The following is a 21066-nucleotide window of genomic DNA, read 5'->3' as shown; positions in this document are numbered from 1 at the left end:
CATGTTATATATGCAAGTTTCTATGCGCCCAACAAACCAGAAAATACTAATTGATCTGTGCTCTATGTAAGGATTAGAAATGTACTCTAGTTTGGATTATTCACTATATATTCAAAACTAAATATCCCTGATAAAGTAATACGTAGCATTCCAATTTCATTTAGCTTTCACTGTATTTCCCAAGTTTTTGCATGTCTTTTTTAAACAAACAAAAAACCCCGCCCAGACTGATCTCTTTTCCTCTGCTCTCTGTAAGGATTAGCCTACCTTATTCAGAAGAATTTTAAATTAAACCATTCTCAGTTAAATTATACTTAGCATTTCTAATGGATTTCATTGCTTAATTATACTGTGTGTGATCTAAGACCCAACTTCATTGCAAAATATGTTTTGAACAGCACAGAATTACTCAGTGTTTCTTCCCCAAAAATAAGAGTTTAAGTAAATTTAGTTTTGATGTTTTGGTAGGGAGCACAAAACACAAAAACTTCAAAGCATTTCTATTCAGCTTTTGTGTGTTTGCAGCATATTGTTACATTGTTTAACATATAGTTGTAGATTAAATACTTCATTTAAGGATAGTGTATGAAAAGAATGATTATAGAAATCTGCCTATATCTAAATATTTTATTGTGGGGTTTAGGTTTATGCTAATTGGCCAGAATAAATATGCATTCAAATTCAATAAAACCCTTTTCAGACCACTCTGGTTATCATATAGTCATTTGTCATGGATTGGGAGAAACCGCCAAATAAACGCTAACACAAAACTGCCAAAGTGCATAGATGTGAATTACATTCCCTGTCTTCATCTTGGGTGTTACAGCTCAAATAATTCAATAATTGATAATGTGTAACTCATTTTCTGAAACTTTACCATTTCTTTACAAAAAAATAACCATTATTAAATTCAAAATTTAGAAAATAAAGACGTTTATTTTAATATCTTGATTTGTTCCTATATGACATTTTTTCTAATTTCCTCTTCATTTTATTACCTATCCAGTTGCTCCCAAATTAGCTATGTCAACTGTTTCTTCTGTTCAAGTTGCAAACCACAAGAGAGGTAGGAATTCTAGGATTCATACAGTGATCCCATAGTGCTCTGTGTTGTGAAAACATTGCACTGTATGAATCTGGAATATCTGTGGAGTGTACCCATTAGTTTACTGGTGAGGCATCTTCATTGAATACAACAGAAGCATTAAGTCACATAAACATAAGCCATACAAAGAAAAATAAATATGCTTCTTAGACAGTTGTTGGTGGCAAATAAAGCGACATGGCATTTATTTTTAAAGGAGATAAATGTATGAATATGACCATTCAGATCCTTGCCTAGAAAGCAGATGTTTACTAGAGTCTTGTTTTCCTCAGTGATATGCATAAATTGTAAAAGAGGAAACATAAGCAGATTAGTTGAGGGCAAACAATCCATAAAATACCAATTGTCCATGTCCTCAAGAAGTATCTGTAAATGCCATGGAATGTAATGCATTGTTGTGTCTTTTAATGCATTGTAAGTGTGCCTTATGTCTTCATTTTATTGTAAGTGTGCAAATTCAGAGTGCAGGCATTACATTTGGAACTGATGTTCTAGTGTTCTATAAAAATGATGGAATTTTATGAATATAATAAAGGATGCCAATATTCTTTCTGACTTACAGGCAACCTGTTTCATTTGCATATCTGTCATTCACAGTCTGAACCCTGAGATCTTTTCATTGTTTTTCCTCATCAATTTATCTGTAAAGATTATGTATGAAGATGTTTTGTCTTTCTGCAGCTATTGTGAATATCTCATTATTCATGAAATACATATGAACAAGGAAAAGGGTTATTAAGAAATGTGTGAACTTAGTTTGACCCATTTGATGAGATCATGGTAATGAGCCATACTATTTGTTATGAAGCAGGTAATTTCTAAGGTTACAATGAAATCTCCTTTGTTTGCCTTAGTGTATGGAGGAGGAGCACGGAGTGAGCGGAAAATGAAAAAGAAAATATAATTTAATGATTTGTGAATGCACTTTTCTTGAAATATGCTTTGTGCTTTTAATTAAAAAGTGACACTAATAGCTGTCTCATGCAACCTTAGTTTAGAAATGATGCTACCCTTCCTTGTGTGTTTATCATTGTTTCATGTGATGACATTTCATGTTTTAATGGTCGTAATAGCTGAAGCTTCAGCTGAACTTCATCCCTACAATAATAGTATGTTATCTCAAAGATGTAAGTTTATAGCATTAGAATGGGGGGAAATCGTTCAATTTATAGAAACAAAACAATTAGATTATCAAATTCGTGAGCCTGCTTCAGTGGGTATTTTTATCATGCTTTCTGCAACAGAATCAAGATTGTTTCAATAAAATCATTGCACTGGAAAATAGGGAGGCTCAGAGAGTCAATGCTTCTGTGAGTTTGTAAGGGATTTGACAGTTCCTGAATCAGCCAAAAACAATGATCACATCTAACATGGCAATCCCTTTTTCCTTCACATTAAACCTATCTAGCTGTCATTATCTCTTCTCTGAGATTTTTAGTTTCTGAACCATTCACTCCTTATTGTTATTCAACTTATCTGTGTCTTTTCTGACATGTGCTACTCAGAACTGAAAGCAGCATTTTCTAGCACTGTAAGAAGCTCATGTCATTTCACAATGGTTGGTAAACCATGTGCAGCCTGATTTTGAGACTTTTCCCCATTCCCTTCAGTGTTTGCATGACTTTGCCAGTGCGTGACAGTGCTTTAGGCTGCTGGCCAGAGCTGTGTGCCTAAGGACCCTAAGCTGTGCTTCTGACAGGTCTAACAAGCAGAATACTTTCTGGTTAAGGTGAACCACATGATCTGCTGGAAGGGCCATATAGCACTGACAGCTTCCCAGCTGGCACGGTGCTGAATGCAATTCTGTGTGCTATGTCTGAGTGGCTTAGGATAGCACCTCATGTAGCCAGTACAAAAAGTAATTCCATTTCAATCATAGGAGGACTTCTTACATAGCTTATTTTTGTAAGCACAGAGGGATGTAAAAATGATTCACTGACCAGGCCAACAGCAAAAATTTACTGCACTAACATGGAGGGGAGGCAGGGGAGAAGCAAACACTATCACAAAATTGATTTAATCATTACTTGCCATTTCTTTTTTTTTTTTCTTTGCTAATGTTTGATCAGATGATGGACTGTTTTTGAGTTAACTGTGGCTTTTTCTACACCATGTAGCATTTACTTACCTGACCAAGACTACTAGAGCACTCCTGTATCTTAGTTAACTTTGAGACAAAAACTTGGTTTCACACGGCACAGTTGTTACAAAAGAGCAATACCCATATAAATGCAACGAAGTTTAAAAACTGGTCTCTTTGTTTACCTTAAGTATTGATGACCCACCTCTGAACTTGAACAGTCCTCCTGCTTATGTTTCACAGTGCATGCATGCATCCAAGTGCTTCGTAATTATTAGAGGTTTCTTCACTCCAAATCATAACTTGGAGCAGGCCCTGTGTTGAGAGTGAATTGCTTAATGTGCAGCTTTTGTTTTTGTGCTGTTGCTATGGTTAATTATGTGTAGTAGTAATATAATTGAAAGTTGTATTGCAGTTTCAGAGTGGAAGTAGTGCAGTCATTCATTCATGAACTATTTTCACTTTCTTTCTGCTGCCTTAAATACAAAAGATAATGTAGCATAGTCAGCTTTTCTTTATAGTATATAAGCAAATTATTTCCTCTAAATTCACCTGGAATATGAAAATGTTTAGCAACAAGTCTGACCAACATACCAATACAGTATTATCTCACCAAAACAAGTTATCTGTTGGTAGCAGAAGACAGGTCCTTTGTCAGACAGAAAGACTGACAGCCTTGCTTCTGAATCTTGGCTTCAGAAAGATCAGATTGCTTATCACTAGTCAGTCTTCCTTACTTTAAAAATAAAACGCAAACAAAATCACACCAATTTTCCATTACTCCTGTTTGCTAGTGCTATTTTCCACTTTTAGATCTCATCTGTTCCACACAGGCAGTTTTCACTTGAGCAAGATGGATATACTTGGGGAGAAATGCTGCAGGGTGGCTGGCTGAGATGCTGAATCAGACTGACCAGCTGCAAGACAACAAACTAACATTTTTTCCTCCTTATTTAATTGTGTCAAGTGGTAACATACTGGGACTGATACACTAATATTTTCCTGAACTCCAGCAGTTACCAGCATCAAAATTACCAGAATAGCATGAACCACAAAACACTGGTTTAGCAGAATAACATTGAAGAGAACAAGAAATATATGTTAACTAAATGCATATATGTAAAATGGATTAATGTTTTCTGGCAGCAGAAAGGCAGCTCTCAAGATTGAAACATATGTTGTGCTAAGTGTCTAAAAAAATTTAATCCATTTACGGTGCAATCTATTTACAGTCCAGTACATCAGACAAAAGCCAAAGAAATATCCATGTATTGGGAGTGCAGAGCATACTCAGAAACATGTCCTGCAACTGTTGTTTCTTTACAAAAATACAGACAGGCTCAAATACTGTATGTGAAGCCCACTCCACCAGCCAGGGGGATGATCAGGTGCCCCAGCATAACCAGGAGCATACCAGAGGAAAGGCAGCACAGGGGACTTGGCCTCTGTCATATATGGAAACATTTTACACCCCCTGCTAGAGCTTTGTCTAATTACAAGGTAACTTCAAGACCTCAAAGCCCTTCCAAGTCACTGCATCCAATGCTCCATTATTGCAGGAAACATACTGTAATTTATTCTACCAGTTAATAAACTACATCTGTAAAGCATCAGTGTGTTTTGTGACAAATGGAAAGCGTCCAACATCATCACTGCCCTAAAGCCTAGATACCATCTTCTAATTTCCAGCTGAAATTTCCCAGTAGCCTGTTAACACCCATTTGTTCTTGTGCCAGTATTGTCCATTAGAATGGCAGAAGGCTTAGCTCCTTGCTGTATTTATACAAGAAGGTGATACCTTCTATCATCAGTTTGCTAGACTAAACAAGTCAAATTTTCCTAGTCTTCACTTTTTAAATAGATTCAACTTCTTTTATCATCCTAGTAACCTTTCCTGCATTCATTCTGGGTTCATAATCCCAAGAGTTGAGCAGTCAGGTTTACACAAGTATTCTACATAAAGCAGAGCTCTGTCTTCCATAATGTTATTGGTACATTTCTAATTTTTTCTTTGTTCTGCATAAAGCCAAGTATTGCTCATGATTAAAAACTAAAAGGCACTAGCATTCTATATTTAATGAAGGTTTGTTTTTTTTAAGTGGCTGTCATGCCAACTTCATTTCAGATGGCTGTAAAAAGCATGCTTTCTAGTCAGTACACATTTCAGAATTTTCATAATCGTTTCTAGCCCAACTGGTTTTCATCTCAGAATACAAAAACCAGTTAATGCTTACCTCAAAAGTACAGTTGATGTAGTTCTCCAATAACTGTCTTCCTTCCTTTTCTTCACTGTTAATCGTTTTAGGAGGTGTTGGCCAAAATTGTCAAACTAGAGACTTGTTTGGCCATGAAACACTCTGGTTCTCAAGGTGCTTACCAGTTATAGCACTCCAAGTTCAATAGCATTTTTGAATATTCTCCATTTCTGTCAGAAAAAAAAAATTATTTTACTTACAGTTGTGGATTTAATCATAATTAAGTTTGACAATTTTGTCCACCGAATTTAACATTGTTAATACGAGGAGGTTTTTTCCCGGGTCTTGATCTATACTCATCTCAAATGTGCAAAAATATGTGCATTTCTCTCAGCGGAAACTGAACCTCCAGTAACCCTGAAAGGTTTACAACTGCAAATGCTTCAGTTCCATCAGGTCTGCCAACAACAGCCAACCTCCGACGTCATGCCATGGTTGTCGGGTCACGCTAACCTGCCTGAAACCAGCTCCACTTCCATTGCAGATAAACATCTGCTGCTGTCCATGTTACATTGATTAACATGTATGTGCCATTCATTCATACTTCTGCTCATGGTTCATTTTTACTAAGCATGTAATGTGCTATTACTCTGCTGCTGTATACACTTTGTATACATTTCTGTTCTTCCTTGAAAGACTGTGAATGCTTCGGGCACTCCAACCGGTGCAGTTACATCGAGCTGCTCAATACGGTCATTTGCGTGAGCTGTAAGCACAACACTAGAGGTCAGCACTGCGAGTTATGCAGGCTGGGCTACTTCAGAAATGCTTCCGCAGAGCTGGACGATGAAAATGTGTGCATAGGTCAGTCCCGGGATAACTGCGCCTTTTCTTCTGTGCCTTTTCAGCTCCTGGCAGCTGCTAGGGACCACTGCTGCTTACTTGCCACTGAAGCCAGAATGAGCTTTTTCAATGGATCAGAGCACCTGTGTAGACTTCTCACCTCATTTCTATTGCCCTGGTAGCCCCAAGGAGGCATTTTGAATCTGTAATTGATGACAAATCTCTCTTGCTTTGGGTACCAGGTAGACTTTCCCCAGAAAACCCTGAGAAACTGCATGTGCTCTCCTTACATAGGAGGGAGCCACACTGGGGTCATACATGAAAATTAATGAGTCTTAAATACCTGGTCCCAATCTGACTTTTGCAATTACTTGCACATACTCTTGAATACTTGCCTGTATACCTGCAAAAGCTGCCAGCTGCATCAAGAGGACATGGGGAGGGACCTCTGTTAATCCCTTTTATTCACTGAATTTCACATGTTGCAGCTAATTCTGCTCCCAGACACAGGGCTGTAAATGCAGTGTCACCTCCCTGCTACTTAGAGGAGGAACTCAAATTATGCCCATGAGGTTAGAAACAGAATTTGTCAAATCAGTGTGACACGATGTCCATTTAGAAAAGGGATTCCTAGGTGAAAACAGTGCTTTAGAACAAGCATCTGTGATAAATATTCAAACTGCAGAATTAGAGAAAATGTTAGAACATAATAAGAAAAGCATATTAGGAAAAAATTTAAGATCTTAGCACGCTAGAAGAATATGCATTTTTTCTCATGTCACCACAGACAGTATACAACGAAGTTCGGACACTTCAGGTGAAGCCTGAACATAGTCAATAAAGGAACCTTTGTACAATGGCTAGTAATTAACAGATAGTCACAAAAAACACTGTTCTAATAATACCATGTTTCTTATAGACATAAGCACCAGTACGACCTGTTCTGGATTTTCATTGTGATTTTTTTTCCTTTCATCTTCCAGGAAGCAAAGAGTAGTTAGCAGATACTGTAAAATCAAAATAGACTATGGGTGAATAAATTATAATTTAATATATTTATAATCCACTGCTGAGATTCAAGCCAGAAACTATTTAAGTTGCTATTATTTGAGTTTGTAACTTGACAGATTTACATATTTATCTTGTGATAAACACACAGATCCATCCATGCACGGCATTTCATGTGTCCTTTTAACTTGCTTGGCAATGCATTCAGGAAATGCATGATCTCCTTTGCCAGTAATTAGTCAGAGCTAATAAGAACTTTAGTAGGCAAGTCATGATTTTGTATGACTGTGCTGAGGAGATTAACACAATCAAATGTTCTTGGGAAAAAACTACTGTCCCACATATTTGTTTGATGTAGATGACAGACATCATTGGTATGACATCAGGGCTGTATAATTTCAGCTGCCTAAATAGACCTAATGAATACAACTCTAAATTGGTCTGTTTGGAATTTTTCATCAGCTCATTCAGTATGTTGTTTTCCAACATACACTGAAATGCTAAGACAGCAGCTGCAGCTACATAAGACAAGGAAGTTCGTAAACAAAAAGCCAAAAATAAGTAATTTTAAAATTAATTTATAAGTGATATATTTAAAATGTCATGGTAAGACAACTGTGCATTTTAAAATTGCCAAGACACTGAGGAAATAATTTTTTTAAATCTTTTATTTTATTAGCAAAACAAATAGGCAATGTGAAACATTTGCTGACTTTCCATCTTAATGCAAGCAGAATTCTCTTGGACTCCGATGAGAATTGCACTATGTGAAATAACTATAGGATCAAACCTTGGTTTTCTACACGTTAGGTAATTAATTTGAAATAAATAACATTCTTGCTGAACTAAGACAGTTTTCCAGATCACAGTTACCATACAAAATGTATGTTTCTAATGTATGTGTTCTAGCTGATTTGCCAACTTAAGAGGTCTCTCCTACTTCTTGTGTAAAGTCAGTGAAATGAACAGACACCTAAGCACTTTTCAGAAAACAGAGAAGTTTGTTCTTAAAGTGCTGTCTTGATCTGGGGCTCCTAAGATTTAATTGGGCAAAACATGGAATATTTTCACCTGTGAGACAGTTGATGGATTCACTACCCTTCTAGGTCAAGCACAGTTTTGCTCTATTGGAAACGCTCATTTCTCTTTTCTCTGAGTTTAAAAGCAGTGTTCTGTGGTTTAACTACAATGAAATGTTGGCATGAACATTTTAATAAGCAGATTTGCAGTGATATGTACAAGTCTTATTCCCGTATGAAAGTCATTTTTTCAGGCTCATTCTTTCCTCTTCAGCCATGTATGTAGAAAGGTAACAAATGTTTGGATGAGCTAGTTTAATGGCAGCTAGTAGGGCTTTGGCTCTGATTTATCCAAACTGCTTCACAGTTTGCTGAAATACATATGGTAAGTACATGGATAACAAATCTGTAAATTTTAGCTGATGCTAAATCAATGGAGAAAATGTAAAATGCTTAATTTTAAGAATAAAGAATTCAAATCCTGAGAAGTTTTTTTTACCAGTGAGCCAAATGCAATGTATTATACAGTGGGCTTAAATCTAAATTCTTGATGCCCTTAATTTCTTTAGCAGCAAAATAGATTTTATTTCCTAAAATGAAATATCAAAAATTTGTGGATTTGTACATTAACTGCAAAATTACCTCATATGGGCAACTGTAGTTTCAGAAGAAATCAAGGTATTCTGAAGTTTGAAATTATTCATTCGGTGTGAAAAATAATTTAACAGCTTGAAGAGATTTTTATTTCTTGATAAAGCCCAAGCGACTTTCAGTGAATGCACACACTGACAAGCAAGGATAGCATGGAAACCACCAGGTAGACCCAGAGTAATAAAACATGGCCTCTGCCTCACCGCATAAATACTCAACTGGGGATTGCTGTCACACTTTTAACAGAGCCACCCTTGCAGTCAGTCAGGCTTAGGCTTCAGTTAACACCTAATGACACGTGAAGTTAACCCTGGGGGTTGTCCTGGAGCCACTGTCAGCCCAGACTAATAAGCAGCAAACCTCAGCCCATTTTCCCACCTCCTTTCTTATTTATGCTCATTGTGTTTTGTTTGAAGCATCACATTGATAGAGTGAACCCCAGTGAACACATTACCATTTCTGTTATCTTCCTATCCTTACAAATAGTTCCCAGGTTAGGTAGAAAATTCTTTCTCAGTTCAGATCTGCAGGGGCTTTTTCTGTGTGTGGTTTGCTTATTAAGATGATCTGGGAATGTTAGTTGAGTGTTCCTTAGTGCCCTGTTGTTGTAAGAGCATTGGAGATACTTGCTGCCTCCCTGCGGCACACTGAAATTGTGACCTTTGAGATTTGTAATGTCTTCAATATTTGGTAGGCCTTGGGAAGTGTTCCACAAAGTCTGATATTGTGTTGGACAATCTGAATGTTCTGTAGGTTATATTACTGTGGCATCAATTGGGAAAGATGGAAGCTAGAATTAGTCTGTTGTGTGTTCTGATTGGATCTACTAATTTTGCAAAATGGCCTGGCCTAAAACTTTGTTTCTACTCTTTACTTTCCCTTCAATTGCATGATATGGGCCTGGAACTTCCTACACATTTATATGATAGAGCTCAGTAGGAAACGTGTCAGTGGTTGAGGATCTTGTTCTCTGGAAAATATAACTTCCAGAATCACAGGCTACTTTTTTCACAAATACTTGTTTAAATCACTGTAACTTCATTATATCTAACAAAGCTATTTTTTAACAAGAATTGGACCCTCTGTTTTTAATGTAATTCCAAGCTTTTGTCTTTCAAGGTTTTCTGTAAACACTCTTGAAGCAAAATTCACTTCCTGCATTCAGAATGTATCTCAAGTCTATGCCTGTTTACATAAACATTTGATACATCTGATTAACATCAGAATTCCCAGCTTTTCAATGGCACTCACTTTGCTGCAATACTCAGCCTTGCAGAGTATTTTTGGCATGCCAGTTTTCCGCTTCATTAATGAATGCTGCCAGCTAATTGACTCTATTATTATTGTGGAACCCTTTTGCCAAAGGTAACTATTCTTCGTCAGCATTCCAAATGTTCAAAGTGCCATCTGTAATTTATAGTTAATAAACAGTGAGACAACAGATGACAAATGTCTTTCTAGCAATTTTTTTCCTGTTAGTTTTTTTCATTGGATATATATACATATGTAACATCCCAGTTCAAGACCATTTTTTCATTCATGGTACCACTGAGGTTTAACCTAATGCTAGGGAACAATTGGCAGATGTAGTCATCAAAGCAGCACTGATTCACAAACATATAAATCCAGACTCCCAGCAGGTTACCCCAAATCAGCAAGAAGCAGAGATCAGATGCTTCCAAAAGGAGTCTGTAGTCTCAGTTAACAGTGAAGTTACTCTGGGTCTACATGGGTCTACATAAAAATGAGATAACACTTCATTTGAAAACAAAATCTAAATAACCAAGGTGAAGAACAGGAATGCCAAAAATGAGCTCTGTGAGCTCCTTGCCTTTGTTCAGCTGGCTGAAAGCTGAACACAGATATTATAATCGCATTAAAGAAAAGGGCTGTGAATGAACAACACAGTAAGTGTTGTGGGAGGAAATGTGTTACCCTACTTATTCTTTAATTAGCTGAACACATGTGAAAAATATACAGCGGGGAATGAGCCTCACTGCATTTTCCATCTGCACGCTGGGAGGTGAGAGAAATTAAAATGGCTGCATAAAGCCTGTTCTTAAAGGTTTTGCATTACATTAGTGCTCACCTCAAGCTTTTCATTGCAGAATACGAAAAAGGTTTATTAATGTCACTGATAAATCAATCTCATCAATTTAATGGCAGATATTCACTTAAATTATTATACTGCTCAAACTTATAAAGGAAGACTATCTTGGAAATAAGTAAAGTGCATTTATATAGCTCTGTAAAGATATCTAGCACTTTTGAAAATATTGAGTAATACAGATAAGCTTATTTTAATAAAGCAAAACATTTCACCCTGATGGCACGTGGATATATCCATACTATACAAAGCTTTTCTAATGTTCATTAAATTGTCAAAAATATTCTTGCCAAAGAGAATCTGTTACAATCACTTACCCTCAAGACCATGGTATCTTCTGCCTTTATATCTTTTCTGTCTACTTTTTCTCTTTGCATCATAAAACATCTCTTCCTGAAATGACACATGCAAACAAATAAATGGACGTGTAGTAATTATATTCAGTACACTAGATGTTCTTAATAGACAGTCTTCCTTTACCTTTAGCACTGGAAATGCACCCTTTATTGGTATTGAATGAATTATCTCCACATGTAGACCTGAATCCAGTGTGTATGTGTTGTCTTGTTTCTGCAGACTGTTATTGTAACCCTTTTGGTTCAGTCCATGATCGCTGTAATGACAGAGGATTTTGTGAGTGTAAGGAGGGAACATCAGGGCCTAAATGTGATAAATGTCTGCCGGGATATATCTGGCACAGCTTGGGCTGCCAACGTAAGTAACTCTGAGAGTCGCCCGTCTCCTGCAGCTGCGCTGCCTCTCGTCCGTGTGCTGTCATGTGCCAGTTCTTGGGAGCAGAGAGCAAGTGAAAGCTCGGGGCTGTACCAGTGCCATAATGCCTGACCCTTGGGAGACTCCCAGCTGAGGGCACTGACTGTGCCACCCAGTTAATTCAATGCACTTTCAGTGTCCTCCCTCTCTCCCACTAACACCCGGAGGAGCTCCCGCTGGCATAGGTAAATACACGTCTTGGCAACTGTGAAGTAAGTTTTGTATACTAAAACATCAGCATATTACTTCCAAATTCAGAATTCCTACTAAAAGAAAGAAGGTGATTTCTCTGCATGTTCACTTTTTTCTGTCCTAAACTTCAGCTTCTTGACTAAGTTAATTATGCTTTCATACCTTTAAAACTATCCCTGGACAATAACTGCAAAACATTGGCTTGGTACCTGTAATAATTAGTGAAACTAGATGACAGCTAATAATTGGAAAAAAATGGAAGTATACTTAACACCCTTAAAAATAAGAGCTGAAATTTTCCTTAAATGGTGCTAGAACACATGTTGTTTCAATACTTATTTATATATTTGCTTCTCTTCTGGTTAACGGGTCTTGTAAACAAATGAGTAGAAATATCACTTCAGTATGTACAGGATTAGACTTTTACTGCAAGTTTTGTTTGTAGTAAATTCTTAAGACTTATTCTTTTAACAGTTTGGATTATCTACTTCCAGAAACTCTGGAGGGTCCTTTGACATTTTTCTTTCACCTTCTCTCACTGCCTTTCTGCCTTCTTAACCACACACACATTAAAGACAGATTTCTACAAGAGCTGGCTTTGTATTCTCAACAATGAGAATCCCAAGAAAATGTAATTACTGACACCAATTAGAAAAGTACTATAAATTGGTCAACAGTCATACAAGACAATAATGGTAGAGGATTACCACTGCCTCTCCAAGTGATGGGTACCGCTGAAGCAGAAAAGCTGGACCTGTGACAACTCAACAAATTATATATGGAAAGAAAACCAATAAATAATTTCAGGTAATATTGTGATAATTAACCAAATAGCATTAAAGATAGTACATGAAAAGAAAAGAAGCTTGCACAGGTAATACTGTTCACTGCAACCTGAGAAAACTGGACTTCCTCAGCTTCTACCAGCAAGCTCCTGTATTTAGCAGGGCATTTAAACCATATTTTTCACACGTGGTTGTTGACTGTGTTCTCATTTTCCAGCTGCTTCTACTTGAGTTACGATTCACAAAATTATTGGGCAATTAGAATTGCAGCAGAAAAGCAGGTGAAGTAATGTTTCAAGTTTCTAAGTTCTCTATTACTAATTCTTCACCAAATCAGATCCTAGTTACCTCCCAAATAACACACTCAGAAATAGGAGGTCTCCCTCTGCCTTGCACCCCATATGCAGGGTTGTTGCCACCCTGTACTTTATCCTAGACATTGGCAAAATAACCATTGGGATTTATGAAGCATTGGAAATATTGCAGTGACCCGAACTACAAGGGAAAAAAGCAAATCAGAAATCAGTATGGTTCTCTGCATAGAATTTGGATAAAGAAAATTTACCACTGTGTCCACCCAGTGGATTTTAAAAAGATATTAAGTAGCCCAGTGTGTTTAAAAAGGATACTAAGTAGCTGAGGTACTGAACAAGTCTGGAGGACTGTTGAGCAAATTTTACAGTAATGTATATACACACCAGTTTGTCAAAGCAATTAATCATTTCAGTACTTTTTATCTTTTAGAGTTTGAATATTATAAGACAAATAATATTCTTTTAATGAGGAACTTTTGAGCCCAGCATATAATTAGCTTGATTTTAGCTGAATCAAGAGTATCTGTAAAAGCTTTGGACAGTTTCTGGAAATGCAAGCTAGTGCCTTTATATTTGCTGACAAAACTAATTGAGTTTCCTTCACTATGTTGTAATTTTCTGAACAAATCTCAGTCTGATTGTGTAACTGTCAGATATTTTCCAAGTTTGCACAAATTATCTGATCAATTTCAGAAGAAAAACAACTAGATGCAGTTGTCAGTTTTATGGAACAGACATCAAATTGCCATGTTTTACCAACCACAAACTGATTTAAATCTCATTTCAAGTCTTATCATGAAGGAACAGAATTCCAATTAATTTAATTTTGTACAGTGTCAGTTTTAGCGTTCTTATTTTCCCATTGAATTCTAAACAAATGACCGGGCAAGCAGGCAGACCCCAATATATGAGAAAAATAAGAATTCATTCTGTTGCCTTGGCAAAGCTCAAAAAGATTATTTGTCTGGACACGTAGCATGTGGTTTTGATCAGCTTTTCCCTAAGCCTGTGCTGCACAGGAACATAGATATGCAAAGATGGATACACACACTCACTCGACAGACCAATATGTGCTTGTTTAGTTTTTGTTATACATAGGCTATTGGCATTATTATGAAATTCTATTCTTATGGAGCTTTGTTGCTAAAAACCCAATGGTTTGCACCTAGTGCAAACAGAAGCTTGACTATAAATAAACTATTTAAATCTATACCATAGCTAGTTTAATTACATGTATGATTCTATAAGTAAATGGAGTGTCATAATTTCATATATTAGTAAATCTATTAGGGAAAAACCAACACAAAAGCTGAGTTGTGTTTTCTAAGGCCTGCAATATATCATTTGATAAATTACAGTTTGGAGTCTACTTTGTACCACACAAAGTAGAAGTCACAGAAGCTATTATCCTCAGAACTATTTATTTAGGTACCTCACTCTTAGTGATTTAATCTAAACCCTTTGAGGATCCAGGCAGAGCGCTCCTCGCTTGGTGTCTCTGCGCACACCGAGGTCAGATGCAATTTTAGACTTTGCCTCCCAGATAAAAAGCACTGTGATAGCAGCTGTTATCTTCTTGCATTCAGGGTTTGTGCTGCAGAGACGCAGCGGTCAGCGGGGTCTGGCTGGTACAGGAAGGTCTGCTGCCCTCAGAAGAAGAGGCACAATAGATGTGGCTGTGCCTGGCGCAGCTTCTGAGCCCTCCCCAGATCCCCTGCGGCCGCAGGCGCGGGCGTGCGGGAACGTGCTGGGCTCAGCGGGGCCTCCCTGCCACGTACCCACAATGGATTTTCTCACCAGGATCAAAGCACAGCAATGAATGCAGAACAGAACAGTTTGGTCCTGAAACCCTTTTAGAACTCCTGGAACATGAGAAATTACATAGCATAGCATATATTTGATTTTTCTATTTTATAGAAACTGAACGATTTCCTTTAAAAATTAACATTAAAACAGAACTAAAAGCTCCAAGCCTGGCAAGAAATTTAACCTGCAGCTACAGTTGATTTGGGCCAGTTTTTAACTGAACATAGTGTTTTTTGAAAAAAGGAACCTGTATCAAAAGCAAAAATATTTAAACACCACGAAAATATTAAGTAGGAGCATTCGCTTGATCTTCTACGTGTATTGCTCACAGTCTTGCATCTTGTGTATTTCTTGGCCGTGACATTTCAGCTGACTAAAGTCCATTGCATATATACTACAGCATTTTAAAGTAACATCTTTTAATTTCGCTCACAGAAGCATTGATTCCAAAACCAGCTGCATATTTATCCAATCAGGCAAAGAAAAGATCTTTTGCCAATATCAGTGGTGAGGGAAGGTTCAATGACTAATAATATTCTCTATCTCCCTTCATACAAAAACCAAGTAAACACATTGAACCCACAGCACTACAAAGGCCTAGAGTGAGTGAGTGTTACCAATGGTAGCTGGCACCCCGTAGCAATTCAGTGTTTTAAATTATCTTGGTTCAATGGTGCCAATCTTAAACAATTAGCGAATGAGTTTTCAGTCAGATGCCTTATATCAAGGTCTGAACAATCTATCCCATTTTACCCTTTCTCATGCATTTAAGCAGAAGCAAGCAAAGGATTACACTCTTATCTTCAATGCTCAAATTGGACTCAGTACTTGTATCTGTCTTCCAGACTAAACTGGTATTAATCTGCAGCCTGTCAGATAATTCATATTCTGTCACAGCATGCATTTAACTTATTATATGATTATTTAAATATGAGCTTTTTAGGGGTGGATTTTTTCATGTGTTACAAATGTTAGAAGATGGGGCATTTGATCAAAATCATCATGCAGATTGAGTTGCCAAAGAAAATCAGACTTGAAATTGTAAACTTGGAACTTAATATTAACATTTGCTTTTGGAAGATTGGATTTAGCATTCAGCAAGAAAAGAGGAAAAGACATATACCATCTAATTTCTTCTAAAATCTTTTTTCAAAAAAATACACCCTACACTTCTTTCTAGACAGATTAAATACATATAAATGCAATGGTCTCCCCAGTGAAGGTTAGTGATCTTTTACACGTTTGTACACAGATGTATACAATACCTACACACTGAACTTCTGCCTAGGGGACAAACAAAAAAAAAAAAGAAACAGAAATGCAGAATCAAGGTGCCCTGCTTTCCAGTTCACCATTGCAACTGCCTGTGTGGGAGCCATAGAAGATCCCCTATCTATTTTTATATCTTTTTACCAATAGCAGTTTTAATGCTGTTAGCTGATCAGGATACAGTAGGACTCCCTTCTGCACAGGTGCTGTATATATTTCAGTTCTGCTGTGGTTTGGTGCCAAGGCTGGTAGTACTAAGCACACTGCTATACTTGGAGCTGAAGGGAGTAAAATATAAGAAGAATTTATGGAAAAGGATAAAGTTCTGCTGGAGCTGAGCATTGTTGTCCTCAGGGAACAGTCATCTGTCCCTGGTCTTTATACTGCTTTCAAAATACCTATTTTACATGGCTGTTATGCAGACTAAAGAAATTGTGTGTGTGTACAGGGGTTTGGATGCAAGAGGAACAGACTCTCCTTCAAATGGCTGCAAATTTAAATCCAGAATAATTCTCTTTACATGAATCCAAAATCCAACTTCTGCAACTCACGGCAAAGTATGGTTTAGAGATGTAAGACAAGCAAGGCAAGAATACAAACAAAATTACAGCATTATCAGACCTGATCCTCAGATGATGCAAAACACTAGTTCTGCTTGCCTCAGGGGAAGTGTGCTGGTGACTTACAGGTGTAATGCCATCCTGATATCCTTTTAAAACCAGGGTCTTTTAAACCTGAGAAACAACAATGCAAATGTGCTTATTAATGCGTTCCTTCCAAAATATACAACCCACAGCATACTCGTACAGATACTAGGATACATACAAAGTTGCTCACCAAAGTATGAATATCATGGAATGTTATTATTTTTTAATGAGATGCTAGATTTGAAGGAGAAAAGGAAGGTTCATCTCCCTCTCTGGGGAGAATATATTTTAGTCAGAGTAAACATGTCAGAACACAAACACTGTATATGAACAGAAATGATTAAGTGAGGCACCTCTCCTCTATGAAGAGCACAGAGGAGATGAAAACAGAAGATGCTCTGAGAGAGTTATACAGATCTGCATAATTCCTGTAGCACGTCTAGGCTAGAGACCATGCTTTAATTTTCTTCTTTTAGCACTGCTGCCTACAAAGTGTGTGGGATATTGTGGAAATGGAAGAACCTGCAGAAGGAATAGACTAGAGGGGTGCTGGGGAGAGCTTAAGGACTTTATCTCAGTGCCTCTGTGCTGGAAGGCCTCTGTGAAACCCCTCAGATGGGGTTGTGAATTAGGTAATACCTGTGTGTGGAGAAGCCAAAGAAAATAACAAGTAAATAAAACCAAGCAGAGAGTGAGGCTCAAAAGAGGGGACTAGCTTGCATAGTTACCATGTTATTGAGAGCCACCAAGCTCCTGACAGACTGCAGCTCTTCAGGAGATTTACTCTGATAACCTGGTGATCAGGAATTGCTTTCTCCAAAGCAAAAAGAAATGGTTCAGTAGTAACATCTATACACCTGACCTTTAACAGAACAATTTTTCCCCAGCAAGGTGAGGGATTGGATTGGAGCAGAGAGGTTGTTCTCCTCTTGATCTTGCCCAGGTGTCAGCTTCAAAGCTGCTATTTCATGGCTGTCCAAACTGCTCTAATTGCAAGTGCTGCAATCCCTCTTCTCCCAATTCCCCACTATTTAGTCCCACACCCCTAGCAATCTCTCAGGCAGTTGTTTGACCTTTCACTGAATGATTTCAGATCTAACTCAGCAGGACACTAACCAAAAAAGAATAGGTTTTTTTGCTATGTTAGTTCTGTGATATGAATCATCCACTGGTTGAACAAGCAGGAGCACCCTGGGAGAGCATAACCCACTCAGTGGGGAGAGATGGAAGCCTGGCAGCCAGTCAGGCTGGACTGGGCTGCCATGCAACCGTGGCACATCACTCCCCATCACTAGACCATTCTACACCCTAGGAACTTGCCAGTATTTTTACCTGACAAAGCCACACAATTTCAGAAGGACGAGCAGGTGGATAATTAGGGAAATGTCTTTAAAATGTTACTCTTAAAAAAAACCCCAACATTCTGTACTCTCCTAAAATAGTTTTAAAAATCCACTAAGCTATAGAAAAACCAACACCTCTCTAATATTCTCTTGTACTGTAGCAGAATCAAAACTTTTCAGACAACAAAACTCAAATTCTGCATGAAGAGCCAAATTGGACAGTGGTGATGGATGTGAGCAGAGTGCATTTCCAAAACAGCCCAATTCAAAGAGAGTGAATACAATTTGTAGCATCTTGTGTATTTTTAGTGTTATATTGGGGGGAGTTCTGAACAACTAAATATCAGGAAATTCATGAAAACTTAAACAAGTAACATTATTTGTTTTCTTCAGTCAGATGATTTTAAAATGGTTAATATTTGATAGCACTACGATAAATATTTTAATAGAGTATATTGCAGTCAGTTAGGAATAGATCAAAAAGATACAAAGTAAGCTCCACTAGATAAACTTTTATTAGGTACATGAAATAGAACATAAAGCTTGATAGCAATTACTACTTAATCTATTCACATTTGGAAGCGTATTGAAGGGGAAACTTATAACTCAGTTGTTATGAATTATTAAATGTTCATTTGAACAGTGATGAGCAGGACTTCTTTTCCTCTGAAAAATCTGTCACGCTTTCCTTTTAAGCCTGCTCAGTGGCCATAGATTCTGTGTAATTTGCCTGCTCACTGCCTTTTTATGAGGACAGAATAAGAGATCAATAGCAGCACAGACTCACCCAGATGGGGCATTTTTATGAAGGGGCCTTAAAAGGACCATTTAGAAGTAAGTAAAGTAATCTCCATCCTACTTAACTGCAGATAAAAATTACTGACCCGAGGCAAATAAAGATAGCCAAGGTTTCCTATCTTGGCACTGATGCAACTGATGGCATTGCTCACCAGCACATGCTGATTATCATTATCAACTGGTTTCAACAGTTGTTGTTTTAACTTCCTTTACACATGTGCAGACACAACAGTATGGAAACCAAAGTTTCCTTTAGAATAAGTTGATGGGTTTTAACTTGCAAAGTGCTGAGAGCCTCCACTAACAGAAGCTAAGCTTCCCCAGTGGTATTAAAGTTAAAAAATGCCTTTTAATTACCATTAATAAATGGATGCCATGGAAGTAGGTATACTATGATTTTGTCCACCTGGAAGTTTAAATTTTAAAATACTAGCTTGCATATTTGATGGATTTCAGCGTTACTTTAGGTACAGGGGCATGCCTAATGTTAAGGTGTGTTTCTGCTCTGAATTTAAACATGCTAAATCAATGTAATCCTAAAGTAATCAGGTTTTCTAATGTCAGATTTGTACTTCTGTAGAGCTGACTATTGTAGTATCTAACAGGAAAGGAATTCAAGACCTTCGTTACACACTACTACTATTTTACTCACTTGTTCAAAATATTTTGAATGTCTTGATTACCTGATAGTGTTTGTTATGAGTAATCTGTACAGGTGGGGTTAAAAAATTCAGACTGAAGGTTTTAAGGAAATTTAGTCAAACTAAGGGTGTTATTATTTAGTATCAATAAATTGAGCGATTCAGCAAAGAATTTCTGAATCTAATCAAGACTTTTCAAGATCTGAGCTCTTAACTAAAACACTTAACAGAAGTGCCTTTTTGCATTTCCCAGTTCCCATGTCACCCTATTTTCTGACCATTTTACCTGGTTCATTTTAGAGCTAGTCTTCAAAACCCTTCACTCCTGTGAGTCATGTGTTTATCTTCATCCTTGCATGCTTGCAGGCAATGGAACATCTCACAATAGAAACTAAAGCTGTTCTGAGCTGGACCAGTGCCCTCTGTGTGACACTTGCAGGCTGTATGAGCTTCGGGCAGCAGAGGCATCCAGATGCTGGAAGGTGCAGCTTATAGATTTTCTTAGCCAAAGAATTCATCAGTATCTTCATATTTAATTGCTCTCAGTGAGTCCTTTGGCCACTAATTTCCCTAATAACTTCTTGAGACATTAATACTTTTGTTATCCAAATGTTCCGGGCACAAGTTCACAACAACAACAATAATAATTAAATACCTTTGTTTAACTGGTTGGTTATTCCTTCTTGGTTCTTGAGAGGAAGAATAAATGAATAATCATTTCCAATTCAGCTTTTCCATGACATCTGTGATTTTAAAGACATATATTTTATTTTTCTTCAATCTGTCTTTCCTTTCTTACGCTGAAAAAAACATAATCTATTTAATCTTTTCTTTTATATGGCCTGCTTATAGCTGTGACAGCTTTTCATTCTACCTTTCTACCTTTTATGGTATTACTACCATATATATATATATATATATATATATACACACACACATCTTTTCAATAACAGGACTTCATGCAGTGGTCAAGAGATAGGCACATCATGAAGCTATATAGTGACATTGTGGTGTTTCAACTTCACTCTTTTTCCTGTCTGGAAAAATTCAATAATCTATTTGCCTTTCTGACTGATGGAGAGCATTAAGTCAAAATTTTCAGTCAAACACCCTGAACTACTCTTAGGGTGCCTTTTCTAAATAGTAAAGCCAAGTATCTGTAGGAATGCTTTATTTTTGAACACTTAATTTCTGTCACCCACACCTTAGAAATTCTTCTGAAGGTCTTTATAGCCACAATACCTTTGTAGTCTGAGCAAATTATTAGACCATGCTTTGTTCACTTTTCTAGCAGAATTCTATATGTGTAAGTCCTCATAAGACTGATTGGTAGTTCCTGACATCTATTCTTACGCTGCTTCTTATTATTAAAGCTTTAATTATTCCATAAAAAAAAATAAATTAAAAGGAAAAAACAAAATCCTTGCTGAGGCATCTTGGAAAATGCTTTTTGTAGAGTAAAATACATTGTCAACCAGATCTTTTGCATCCA

At 37.2% G+C, this 21066-nt stretch overlaps 1 protein-coding gene and 1 long non-coding RNA gene across 4 annotated transcripts in view; one reads left to right on the top strand and one right to left on the bottom strand.

Annotated features, from left to right (window-relative positions):
* The window catches only part of LOC134423010 (uncharacterized), a 36059-nt gene extending 23307 nt beyond the window's left edge, over positions 1 to 12752 (bottom strand). The window contains exons 1-5 of the long non-coding RNA XR_010028979.1: positions 12679 to 12752; positions 11489 to 11621; positions 11326 to 11401; positions 5420 to 5610; positions 3391 to 3500 (exon numbers count right to left, since the gene is read on the bottom strand). This is a non-coding gene — a long non-coding RNA (uncharacterized LOC134423010). The remainder of the gene's footprint in view (positions 1 to 3390; positions 3501 to 5419; positions 5611 to 11325; positions 11402 to 11488; positions 11622 to 12678) is intronic.
* Positions 1 to 21066, top strand: part of NTNG1 (netrin G1) — a 148113-nt gene that overhangs the window by 110828 nt on the left and 16219 nt on the right. For 2 of the 3 annotated variants that reach the window (XM_063165578.1, XM_063165579.1), the window contains exons 6-7: positions 6077 to 6244; positions 11585 to 11722. In XM_063165578.1, the coding sequence (XP_063021648.1) occupies positions 6077 to 6244; positions 11585 to 11722 (306 nt within the window). Of the gene's footprint in view, positions 1 to 1006; positions 1067 to 6076; positions 6245 to 11584; positions 11723 to 21066 lie in introns of all 3 variants that reach the window. The other variant, XM_063165580.1, reaches the window with a different exon arrangement.

Source organism: Melospiza melodia, chromosome 11 (assembly GCF_035770615.1).
Source record: "Melospiza melodia melodia isolate bMelMel2 chromosome 11, bMelMel2.pri, whole genome shotgun sequence".
NCBI classification, from domain to species: domain Eukaryota; kingdom Metazoa; phylum Chordata; class Aves; order Passeriformes; family Passerellidae; genus Melospiza; species Melospiza melodia.
This window is presented reverse-complemented; position numbering and strand designations above follow the sequence as displayed.